This window comes from Scomber scombrus, chromosome 22 (assembly GCF_963691925.1).
Source record: "Scomber scombrus chromosome 22, fScoSco1.1, whole genome shotgun sequence".
Taxonomy (NCBI): domain Eukaryota; kingdom Metazoa; phylum Chordata; class Actinopteri; order Scombriformes; family Scombridae; genus Scomber; species Scomber scombrus.
In genome coordinates this window covers 8154238-8166989 of record NC_084991.1, presented here as the reverse complement: position 1 = coordinate 8166989, position 12752 = coordinate 8154238, and the positions used below count along the sequence as shown (strand labels likewise).

At 38.8% G+C, this 12752-nt stretch overlaps 1 protein-coding gene across 1 annotated transcript in view; it reads right to left on the bottom strand.

The window, feature by feature from the left end:
- The window catches only part of LOC134004605 (proton myo-inositol cotransporter), a 58913-nt gene that overhangs the window by 33393 nt on the left and 12768 nt on the right, over positions 1–12752 (bottom strand). The window contains exons 3-4 of the mRNA XM_062443942.1: positions 12422–12621; positions 2755–2763 (exon numbers count right to left, since the gene is read on the bottom strand). Coding sequence (XP_062299926.1) covers positions 2755–2763; positions 12422–12621 — 209 coding nt within the window. The remainder of the gene's footprint in view (positions 1–2754; positions 2764–12421; positions 12622–12752) is intronic.

Below are 12752 nucleotides of genomic sequence, written 5' to 3'. Positions count from 1 at the left end.
AGCCATTTTGAAGTCTGCTGGTAATCAATCTAATGAGTTATTGAGATTCATGACTTCCCAGCTGCACACCTGCCTCAATGCAAATGAGAGGGGTCTTCCTGAGGGACACAGGCACAGGCACACACAGGCACTTATACAGACATAAGAGAGGCAAAGAGTCAACTTGGGAGAAGCAGGAACATTGGCATCATTACCTATATCATCTGAATATTTAATTTCTTTGTTTCCCCATTGAAACCTATTAGGATAATAATTTTGCCAAAGATAATTTACTTACCTAATAAAACCACATCAATGAATGAAGCATTTGAGTCATAACCATTACTGCGCTTGATAATTTCACTCAGGGCTCACTGGGGCCACTGTGCACAAAATATACCAATTCAACAGGCACATTTTAATTGAATAAGGCTGGATGAGTCACAGTTTCATCGCTGTCTTTGCATGTTGAAACTGGGACCTTGGAATATTATCTTCGAGGGAATATTGTTGAGTGTTAAATCAACTTCCATTTCAAAAATCTCCTTTTGTTGTTGTTCCATTGTGAGTAGACAAGATTTTGACGATTACTGACGATCATTCAAGGCTGAAAAATTGCAAGACACTGAAAATACACCATTCAATTCAGGTTTTCACTTTAAATGGAGCTGTTGCAAAACCAGCCCACAAATTAGTTTTCATGGCAAACTGCTCGTCTGAGATTTCCATATTTCTCGGTATTCTTGAAACGAACTAGGCTGCACGGCGTATCGTCTCAACCCATCTAAAGCCAAAGGAGTTTATACCTGTTCCCAATGGGCACATTTGAAAGCAGGGGCTTAAACCTGCTTTCAAATGGAGGGGCAACATGCAAATGGGTGCTCGCTTTCAGCCAGTCATTGCTCGAAGGCTTTCATAGAGTCTGACTCGGTTGTACATGTGAAAAATGATCAAATTCATTGAGAGAACATAAAAGAATGCTTATGGTAGAAGTTCAAATCTTAAATCAGTTTGTTAACTTGTAGGTTATTGGCTATCTTTAGGATTATGCTGATAATGCTGCATCAAAATGCTTCTGGTGATTTGGACTTTGAGTGTTAGAGCTTTTGCAACAATGCTCCAAATGTTTTTCCCATTATGTCTTTTATATTTGCAAGTATCATCAATTTCAACGGGTTTATCTGATTGATCCATTGGTTATTCTAGTTCAGACTGTACAGCATAAAATGATGCTACATATACGGTATAATATAAAAGGAATAGATTGACATTTTGGGATTTCTGCTCTTTCTTTTTTGCCAAGAGTTAGATGAGAAGATTGATACCACAATCCTGCTTTATCTGCTATAAAATATGAAACTGGAGTCATATCATAAAGGAAAGGAAAGGAAGGGAATAGGGGAAACATACTCTCATACTATGTCTACGCTGAATACATTTGAGTTGCCAGTTGCTCCTGTTTTAATAAACCCAGCAATCTACACAGGCCATGGAATGTCTCACATTTCACTTCCGATATAGGCGGCACATAAACACAACCCAATCTATGATGTATAGACACAATGGAAAGCTCCCTAATTAACACGTTATATCTGGTTTGTACAAAGTTTGGAGTGTTAACACAGTATGTCAAGCTGCGGTTTCAGGGGAGCTATATGTTAGACAATTACTTTGCTGAAAGCCAAGAACTAACTTTCTGGAGTCTCTGCAGGTCAGTAATGAAAAGACCCCAATAACTCACTGCTTTAACTTTGGACAGACACTGAACAGACACTCAACAAGAAAGTGTATAAGCATATTTCTTTAAAGCCTTCCCTTTCTTCTTGGCAATGTGGTCTCTTCCTTGTTTTAATGCAACACAGTCGAGCCTCCAAACTTATACTTTTGTTTCTTTGTTGCAGTGGGTTACATTCCCCATTGTAAACACATCTTTATTAAAAATGCTATTACCAGAGGCATCTCTTCTTCATGTGTTATCTTATCTCCTGTTATTGACTAAGCTGATTGATATGACTCAGAACTTTTCAGCATACGTACTTTTTTCTCCTGAAAATAAAAAAGCAATCCACAAGCTCCCCAGAGTGTGCCGACTGTATTGATTTTTCAATAAAAAGATAATAAACACTCAACACATACAAGTAGCTGCTAATATGAAGGAGATCAATAAAATTCAGCATCAGATGAATATCGCAGTTAACTTGTAACAGTAAGAGAATTTTAGATATCATAAATCTCGAGTTGAATACATTGTTTAGTTTTGTTTTTGGGTCTATAAGAGCCTATAAGTAGGACTATATAGAAAAACCAATTACTGAAGTAAAGAGAAAGATAATTCCCTAATCTCCCCTCTCTGCTTTCATCAGGAGCAGCTTGCCTTGCTTTGCATCCTCTGCTAACGCAGCCTCCATGATAATTTCCAAGTTGGGACGTTACACATCCCTGCACTCCACCCTGCAACCCCGCCACAGGCTCAATGTTGTTCAAACTGATGGCAGAAACATGTCATTTTCAATAGTCTTAAAACAAAATATTTCTTTATATTACCCTTGTGAACATTCTTAGGAAGCCCATTTACATTTGTTCACACTCAAGCATGAGAGGTGGGACAAGAAGTGGGAATGAAAAGCACCAGTGCAGAAAGCATATTTATTGAAAAGTAAATTAGCAGAGAAGACAATGCCTCTGGCATGTCTGGATTCAATTAAGTCTTATTTGAGACAGGAGCAGTGAACCCAGCTTACGTCAGTAAATAGTGATGCTTGAATGTGAGCCGACTGCTACCGACTCCACTTTGAAACCAGTTGAATATATTGGATAAGGTATCTCAAACATTTAATTCCATGTAGGTCATGTTTAATTAACAGTGATGGTGATTTTTGCCAAAAATTAAATGTTAAACTGGATTTTATATGAATGCATCTTGCTCATTTTACATACTGAGGTTGTTATTAGGTGACTCCAGACACTTTTTCCTCTATTTGAGACCTTGTTCTTACTATGATATCCTCGTGGATTTAAACAGACACAAAGCAACAGTGGAGTTTCATAGAATGTTCAAATACTCTGAATTATTAATGATCTGCAATAGAGGGAGAACCTAAAACCCCATCAGGTGTATCAAGTGTGTGTGCAGTGTGTTTGTTACTGTGTTCATATGAATTGGAAGTGATTATAATGACATTAAATTAATAATTTAGAAATGTGCAGCAGGAACATAAATGCACCTCGCTTTTGTTGATAGGTAACACATTGTACTGTTCAATTACCTGGAAACAGACGGTGAATAAACAATCATGAGTCAAACAGAACAGCAGGTTAAAGAGGAGATTGCTTTGAACCATAAAGAAATACAGAGAAATGAAGCTGTATTTGTTTTTACACAATATACTCATTCATCTTGGTCACTGGCTATCATCTGTAACACAGTGATAGTGTTCTAAATTGATGTCAACAGTGCTTCACATTGAGCAATTTCTTTCATCACTGTTATTCAAATATAAACTGATTTGTTCGGATTGGATAAGCAGACTCAAAGCAAACTTTCTAGACATTCTCCACCAAAAATCAATCTATCACGCGGCATTGATACATTTTTATACTGAATCAAGTGACTAATACGATAGAGGGATGTCATAATGTGAAACCCACGGAGAATTATCACCCGACTCTACAGTTCCATTCAACTTCACACAGCGTTTTATCGCATTTCCACTCATTGTTTTGGTTTTACAGCTTTATAACTTTATTGTACTGTTTCACCCTGACTGTCAACCTCACAACAACCTTGTTTCCAGCCTGAAACACACATATACACACATATAAATCTATTACTGCCATTTTACACATAAAACACTTGATATAAAGGTAGCTGGGGAAAAAGGTTCTACTTCCTCAATTCTCAATGCTGAAATTCTTGAAAGCATTAACCAACAATCACAAACCAACTTTAATGTATTTAGCTTCTTTTACTTCTGTAGTATTTCACATCTGTTACATAATCAAATGTCAAAATACAGCTATTAATGTGACTCAGGCAGGTCTGAAACATTTTATATTAATGTTTGTATCTTACAATAATATTGTTCAGGTATAGCTAAATGTATTTGGGATTTGCAGACAACATCATTCCTGATGTTTTGTTTGTTGCCCACAGCTGGCTGTGTGTCACAGCTGGCTGCAGCATCACACAGCAGCTGAAACAACAAGTGCATATCTAAACTTAGAAAGAGGCTGTGCGCATTTACGTATGCAGCACAGAAGCGGTAACTTCTTTAACACTGGATGAGTCAGGATCTGATGGAAATGAATGTTCTGTCATCTGACTCACATTTACACAGGCTGGCTGTTACACACAGATTCCAGGTGTATATGGTGGGATTGTTTGTACTAAAACAGCCCAGGACATTTTAGTTTAATTTTTTTGGATTTGGCCCTTAATATTGCCCAAATACAGCAATTGGGACCACAATGACTCGTTGAAAAAAAAAGGGTTGACTTAGTATTTCTAGAAAGAAGTTGATGCTTTTTTAATATGAATCATTTGGAGGCAGCATATACCTGCTCTCGGTGGCATTGTCCGCATCGGCTTCAGCTTCAACCTGTGTGTTCAACCATGTTGGTATTGTGTATTATGTCTTACTTTTGACAGTAACCTTTAAGTTCAATAAAATGTAGATTTCCATTGACTTATACTGGCTTGTCATCTATTACTTAGCCGTTTCACATGCTGTAAATAAAGTGATCTATACTGCTTGATGCTGCTATCATCACTCATTGTCCATACATTCCCTTTGTTTTTGTAAGGTTACCTCTAAGTCTGTTCAGTGTTGCTTGTGACAAGGATTGTTATGAACAAGCTTTGCAAAGAAATCAATGTCTTCAATTCAGTGCACTATGAAGTTTCTCCTGACGAATGGCAATATAATAGCTGACAGAATTGGCCTGCAATATTGCCACAATATTGCTTCTCCATCATAATTGCTGCCCCAACACCTCCATTTTCCACTCCACTTTCTCTTTGTCTTTGACCCCTTCTCCCCTTCTCTCTTTTCCTCCCCCCCATCCTCCCCTCTTCTCTCCCCTGTCCTCCCCCTTTCCTCTCCGCCTCTCAAGCTGAAAAGACAGTAATCAGAGCTCATTGACTCAGGGCTGACAACACATCATCATCACATCTTTGAGCTTGTTTCAAAAGCTGACCTGGTGTTCAAGTACCAAAAAATACAACAAATCAATCACATATGCAATATCCTTTATTGGAAATAACCTGCTTCAATCAGGACAGGGAACTAAAATCAAACCTACATTTAAATTGAAAAGAAACATTCAAATAGTTTTTGTTTTTGTGACTAAATTGAACTCAAAGAATTTAAATACTTTTGTTATCCCTTAAGTGCAAAGGCTGCTGTGACTTTTCGAGTTGTATTTACAGTGAGCACAACTGACTGAGCTGTCTTGGCTTCAATAATTGTCACTATTAAACCGTTTCCTAGAGAATAAGACAGCTTTGCTTTTATTAAACTACAATAGAGGATTAGAGGAATTTGTATTTGAAGATTACATTCACGCCGAGTAGATTTCTGTTTCTGCAGAGCAAATGTCAGCACATACACTTGTGAAAATTGTACTGCATATAAAATGGTCCTAATAGGATTCTGACTAGACTTTGACAGGAAGTGATGGCTTCTATGTGATGTGTGATTGTTTTTTGTGCTGCTGTGATTTTTACAATAATCCTTCTGGCAGCTTCTTGATCACTTGGCCTTTTGCACCTACAAGATGTGTGTGTTTGTGCGTGCGTGCATGTGAAAGTGAGAGAGAGAGAGAGAGAGAGAGAGAGAGAGAGAGAGAGAGAGAGAGAGAGAGAGAGAGAGAGAGAGAGGACGATACACACTTTAATCACTATTATGTCTGAGGTGAGAGGAAAAAAAGAGAACTGAAAAATGTTGTTTCTATGGTAAACAACATGTCAGCAACGGAGAGCGGTGCACCTTTGTTTTTCCAGGTGAGTTCACACACACACACACACACACACACACACACACACACACACACACACACACACACACACACACTAAGATTACAGGTAAAAATCTACACCTCTTCTTAAGTCATGAGTACAGACACTGACCACAAGTTAGACGGGCCAGGGGCCAATCACAGTGGAGTATTTCAAACCAAAGGACCAGACCCTTCAGAGGAAAGGTTAATTATGGGGTTTAAGGACTGAACCATGTTCCTTCTGTGAGAATCCTCAGCTGCAGTATAACAGACTTAATGAGAACTAGAAAGGGCAGCGAAGACAAATTGAGTCGCTTTCCATTCTTTAAATTAACATCATGGTTTTCAGATTGCCTTACAACCTTAACGGTTTATTGGATAAATGTTCATTGCAATCAGCATTAAACAGCATGTAAAATAATGTACCATTCACACGAAACTTTCTGTTTGATGTAATTTAGTTTTTAGTTAAATAGGACACAAATTGACTTTAAACTCCCAAATAAATCAGGTGACCATACCCAGGCCAATCACGAGTCTCTGAAACCAAGTCAATAGTTTTTAACCCGGGAAAGTATTTTTTTTATTTTTTCCTCCTTGTTATTTCTCTCTCCATCTGTCTGTCTAACAATCTCTCTTTCCCCTCCATCTGCCTGTCTGGTTGCTAGGATACAGTTGGTCTCCAGGTCGTTTGTTGGCCCTAAAAGGAGCATGTAAATTACAAACGTGCCAGCAGTAGAGACATGAAATGATGTGGCACTGATGGTCACATATAAAGAGATTCTTCCTTTTGGATTTAGTTGCGAGGGACCTCGAGACATTTCAAAAGCAAACAAACACGGAACGACTTTTTTAGCCAAATAGTGCTGATTTGATAGTGAGAAGGTAGAGCAGTTTCATCATGACAAACGAAAAGCACCTTATTTTAGAAAAGAAAATGGGGAGAGACACAAGCAACATTGTTTTTCTCTTCTGCAGAAAGGTGGAAGTAAAATTAAAAGGTCAAATAATGTTGTGTCATGGAATGTCTGCCCTTTTGTGTGATTCCTCGCAAAGTTATAAGTTTGAAAATGTCTGAATGTCTGAGAGGAAGTGTACTAATCAACATGAGCACAGTTGGTTTGGACGTAAATGTCTTATTGCAGGTCTAAAACGTGCTAAAGCTGGCTGAAAGTCATGTTGTGTGTTTTCACTTGGGATTGAATTAACATGGTTGAAGCCATGCTGTTACTATGTGTTAACACTGCAATCAGCTTCACTGATGCACCGCATGAATGGTGCAAGATGTTCTGGTTGTATCTATGTAACAATTTTCAAAAACAGCTGCGCTCCAGGCCCTTGTCAGGTGTGATTCACAAAGTAAACAATCAGAAACCCAAAAAGCTTTTGCACTCTGAAAGATGTCTGAGAAATCAGAAAATTACATAGCTGAGCAGAAAGACAGATGTTTCAACATAGACACCATCTTCAGTGTGAACAAACCATATTACACCTAGGGTAATTCTACCTGCTCAATGAAACCAGTGCAGGTGGTACTGATGGCACTGATTAGAGTTCACACACGTCAATTAGAGATACTAAAAAAAAAGACCAAAACCTAAAGAATGAAAATGAAACAACTATAGCGGCTAGCTACTGTAGAGGAGCAAACATTCACGCAAAAAAAAACAAATATGTATAATCGCACATTTACGCAAATGAACACACGTAAATTAAACTCCAACATCTGGACTGCTACCATCAAACCACAAGCCGTCATACACGGTAGAGCTCCTATGTTTATTCAGGTGAATTCTTAATTACAGGTTATGCAATTTCGGAAGTACTACTGGTGTATACACAAATGAATTCTGTAGTTTGCTCTACGTAACTGCAAGCTACAAAGTTTCTACAAGGATAACAACCCGGGATCAATACCTGTCTCCTGCTTGTTCAAAGTTCTGTCTGCATAAGCCTATCCTTCAAATGTTGGGTTCTTTTATATGCAAACCTTGGAGGATGAACAAATACACTGTTCAAAAATGTATCAGGTTGGAGAATATACCAATGCTTAGAGAAAACAGATTTAAAAACAGATGTATGCAGTAAGGCAAATGACAGAATGAGATATATTCTGTCTCTGTGTTTTTCCAGATAAGAGACTCTCTTGTTATGTCTATGGTATCATTGTATTCTTCCATTAACTGATGCTCAGGACACTGATGCTCTCCATATCTATCCAACATATCAGCTGACTGTTGACTAAATGGCCTTTTTTTTTAAAGAACTAGCATGATAATTAGATGGTAATACAAATATTTTCTATATTTTGTTGATGCTAGCTTTGCAGAGGCCTTACACAATGTAACCCACAAATCTTCTTCTACTCTACCAGATCACTCTCAGAAATCCAATTGATGTTATTCTAGGCAGTCATGCAGGGTCAAACTTGTGACCATTAGGCTGCATTGTTCTAACGAGGAAAAACAGGAATATTGAAAAACAAACCTTTCAGTCTGAAGACAAAGTGTAGTGAATACAAAGTTGTGACAAAGTGGCTTGTGAGTGAGTGTAGTAGGAAGTTACTAACTGTCATTGTGGGACTATGTTTTGAATTAATGTGCCATGGGCAGTCAGCCAATTCAATCCTCCAGCCCCGTTCATCATGCTAAACAAAACCAAATGAAAGGTGCACTATATTCAGTAGAATATCAGCATAAAGACCTGCTCCATGGTTCATCTGCTATGCTAACAGAAAAATGCAGAGATGCCTAGCTCTGACACAAACTCAAGCCAAACAGCTCTGTCTGTAAAAGCCACAAAAAACAGTAAACGTCACCTACTCCTGTTTTGAAGCCTCAAATGTGTATTTTGACCATCACTAACTACAGTTTTTGGAGCCAGGAGTGACCATATTAGGACACAAGGGTGGAGCTGAATCTAATGCATCCTGCTAGCTTGGTTAACACAGCGCATTTACAGTCTACGGTTAACTGCGATAATTCTAATGCTAATTTCACTAGCAAAAAAACAGGTTTAAAAACATTAGAAAATGTACCTACTTGCCAGAAAAAAAGACTTCTTAAAGGGTCTTTAAGTACAACCAAATGCTGAACAAGACTTTTTTAGGTGACCAAAATGTTACAATTAACTGATAATGCACTGAAATAGTGACGGCTACACCTATACTTTGTGAATCTAGGTTTACGCCATGCTTACGTTACCTAACCAATGTCATTGCTGTGGTAGCGACTTGCTTGTGATGTCACCCACCTGTCACTCATACTCATACTATAGAGACCAGGGTGTAAACATGTTTATTTCTGCTGGAAGTTTGGGCATTTTAAGATTGGGGTCTACGGGGATTGACTCACTTTTGTAGCCAGCCTAAAATGGCCATTTGAGGAACTGCAGTTTTTGGCACTTTCGCATTGGCTTCATTTTTCAAGATAACAGGCAGTGAGAGGAGTTTACCTTCTGCGTCTTTCCTCATACACAGCAAGTGATAATGACTGCAAGGATGAGTTACAGTGATGGAGAGTAGAGACAGTAAAAAGTAAATGAAACAGCTGGACACACACTGAGTCCCATGCCGTTGCCTATATGAGTGTGTGTGTTTGGTCTGTCATAAGCTACTTTCAGGGACAAATTTCACACTTACCAGTTAATTGGGCACGGCTTGTCCCATTGGGGACAAAAGCTGTGTTACCATTTGAGAAAAAGCTGATTTTTGGGTCAGCAGTTAAGGTTAGGTTTAGGTTTAGGCAAGAAGTTGTTATGATAAGGGTTAGGATAAGTCTCCAGTAAATAAATGTACATCTATGTAATGTCCCCAAAAGGGACCATGATCTGAAATGTGTGTTTGTGTGTTTATGTGTGTGATAGAGGGTCCTCTTTATTGCAGGCTACAGAGACCCAAAAGATCTATGGATGTCACTCCTTCCAGAGACACTGTGTTCTCAGTTGTCAAGGTTGATTAGTTGCATGATGAATCCAATTTCCCCTTCTGTCCTCTCCCCTCCTCTCTTCATCCTCTTCTTCTTCGACTGTCTTCTGGTCATTTGCTCACTTGTCCTCTCCTACCCATTAATCAACTCTCTTATCTCCTCTCTCCTTCCCCCCATTATTCTCCAGGCTTTGCTCATTGCAGACATTTGTTATCCATAAGTCATTGCCAATCAAGACTTTCACAACACAGAAACAAAGTTCAATATTGTCACCGAATAATTTAGATACAGTGAATCAGGGAAGCAGGCTCCATATCTGTAGAGCTAGCAATAGGAAATGTACTTTTAAAAGCGATCATGTACTTTGATGGTAAATTATGCCCCTCAGCAAAACCCTGTTTATGTATTAAATTAGAAGCCACAAGCATTTTCCAACTGCAAAGACCTTGGTGTCACCTTATACTTGACTCAAACAATAATAAAACCAATTCAATCTGCATATAAACAAGCTCTTCGTGTCCTGGACAATAAACCTAAAATCTACCATCATTGTACTTCCATTGCCTTATTGTTATTTTCATGGATTATTTAACATCTGGCCAAGTGACAACAGCTGAAAATTAGTTTTTGGCTGAGACTAGCAATCATCATGTGCATTTATCCTGATAACAAATAAATGAAACGAAAAGACATTTGAACTGTTGATCAAGTCAGAGAGTTCCAGAAAGATGCTGCACTGGGCGTCAAAGAAGGACAGTTTTAGGGATTCACATCACTGCTGTAATTATAACACCATATGCTGTGTGTGTGCATAATGTCTCTCTTTTGTGGATTTAATTGTACTACACTTTTGCTCTCTATCACATGCACGAGCATAAACAGATGGCAGATAAATAGTATGATAAATGTGAGCCCATGCTAGTTTGTGTACGTGTGTGCGTGTTTCTTTTTTTGAGTGATTTGTTGGACTGGTTTGAGCAAGAAAACTGATCAGACACAGACACACACTCGATTTTTATGATTGTCTCAAGCAGTGTTATGAAACAGTGATATGAGCCAATAAAGCTCAATCTACCATCATTCTGACAGCTTCGCTCAATACGTGTCAGCTCACACTGGCAAAGCCTCGTATCAAACAACGGCCTCCATGTGGTCAGACAAAGGTCAGCTCACACAATAATTGACCATGAAGAAGAAAATATTTTTCTATCTATACTGTCACATTAACCTCCTCCACTTTCTGTCCAGTTAACGCTCTACCGGAGATCTCTATCTATCTACAGAGACAGCGCTTATTCACCTTGTCGAAAGTTGAAATGATGTCATGTTGATAAGCCTGTAAAGCACTCTGTCTCAAAATTGAAAATATTTCAATTTTGAAAATATTTCAATTTTGAGTAGTTATTGGTGACATTTTTAGGGGATGGTTGACATCATGAAAGTTTTTTTAATAAGCAGGAGAACAACAAAGATAGAAACTACAGATGAAGAGACCGATAACAGAGCTCCACCTACAGAAACTACAGAGAAAAGATGCTGCGGTGCTGCTCCGCACTGTTTGATTGGCAGGTCACCGTTGTCGCCCTCAGAGTCAAGGGAATGCAGCAGAGAACTGAATAACTTATTGTTGCTTCAATAGGAAGGGCTTCTCACAGCAGGAGGGGAGTATGAAGTGTCTAATCAATCTCACAGAGGCGGACATCAAAGTGACTGAAAAGGAGGCTGCTGCCTTCAAGACTCAGGAGGTCGAGAATGTGTCAGCTGTGAAGTGTTAATAATATGAGCGCAGGAATTTATAAGAAAAGTCTAATTATTGCTTGACTCCCACAGGTCTGCGTGATTACGATGCAGAGGAGGTTTTATGTTCAGGTCCCACAAAGAAGATAAATGACCAACCTCCTACCTGTAGCACTTACCTGTGTATCAATGAAATACCTTGAAAAGAGTTTAATTTAAGCTTCATTATGCTTTGAGCTGATGATGATGCTTACCTTGAAAAACCCAACACTTGGGTTGATATTTTGGTGGTGGATTTTAGAAGTGATTTTAATACATACTGTATAAGCACCTCAGATATAAGCTGAGGTTACCCGACCTGAGAATATTCTTCATTTTTCATTTTAAATCCTGCATTGTTTACATCTATATTTAGTAGCTGGCATTCTTCCAATCTCCCACCTTGCTAATTGTATGTTACCACAACTGTCAATAAGTGGAACAGTGTTAATGTATATTGTGTACATTCATTCATGATACAAATTAAACACAGACCTACTTGTAAAAACATCACTACATAACACTAGTAGTGAAAAACTCCACAAGGCACCTTTAATTTGACTATTTTGTCAGATTGATTAATAAAATGTACTTACGTGCTGCCTTGAACTGTAATGTACTTTCAGATCCAGGCACAGGCAGGAGCAGCAATATATATTAATGCATGCACTTTGCCATGACAGTAGGCTCATACGCCTCAGATATGTGTGGATTGAAATGATCAGCTGCACCCTTACCTCCACTTTCCTTCTCTTCCTCCTCAATACTGTTCTTAATGCTGTCGTACTCCTCATCGATGTTCTGGTTGCCTCGGATCTGACTGAGCACGCGGCGGGCCTTCTGGGTCAGCCCACACTGGATTAACCAGCGAGGGCTCTCCGGCAGGAACAGGAATCCAACAAACTGGAGCATGGCGGGAATCACCGACAGACCCAACATGTACCTGGAGAGGAAGGGAGGGAGGACGCTAATAATGATTTCAGAAACCAAATAACTGACCTTGCTTTTACCTCTTTTGGCTATAATATGACTCACAAAGGCTTCAGTTTACGTTCAGCTGTTTGCTTGTTAGCG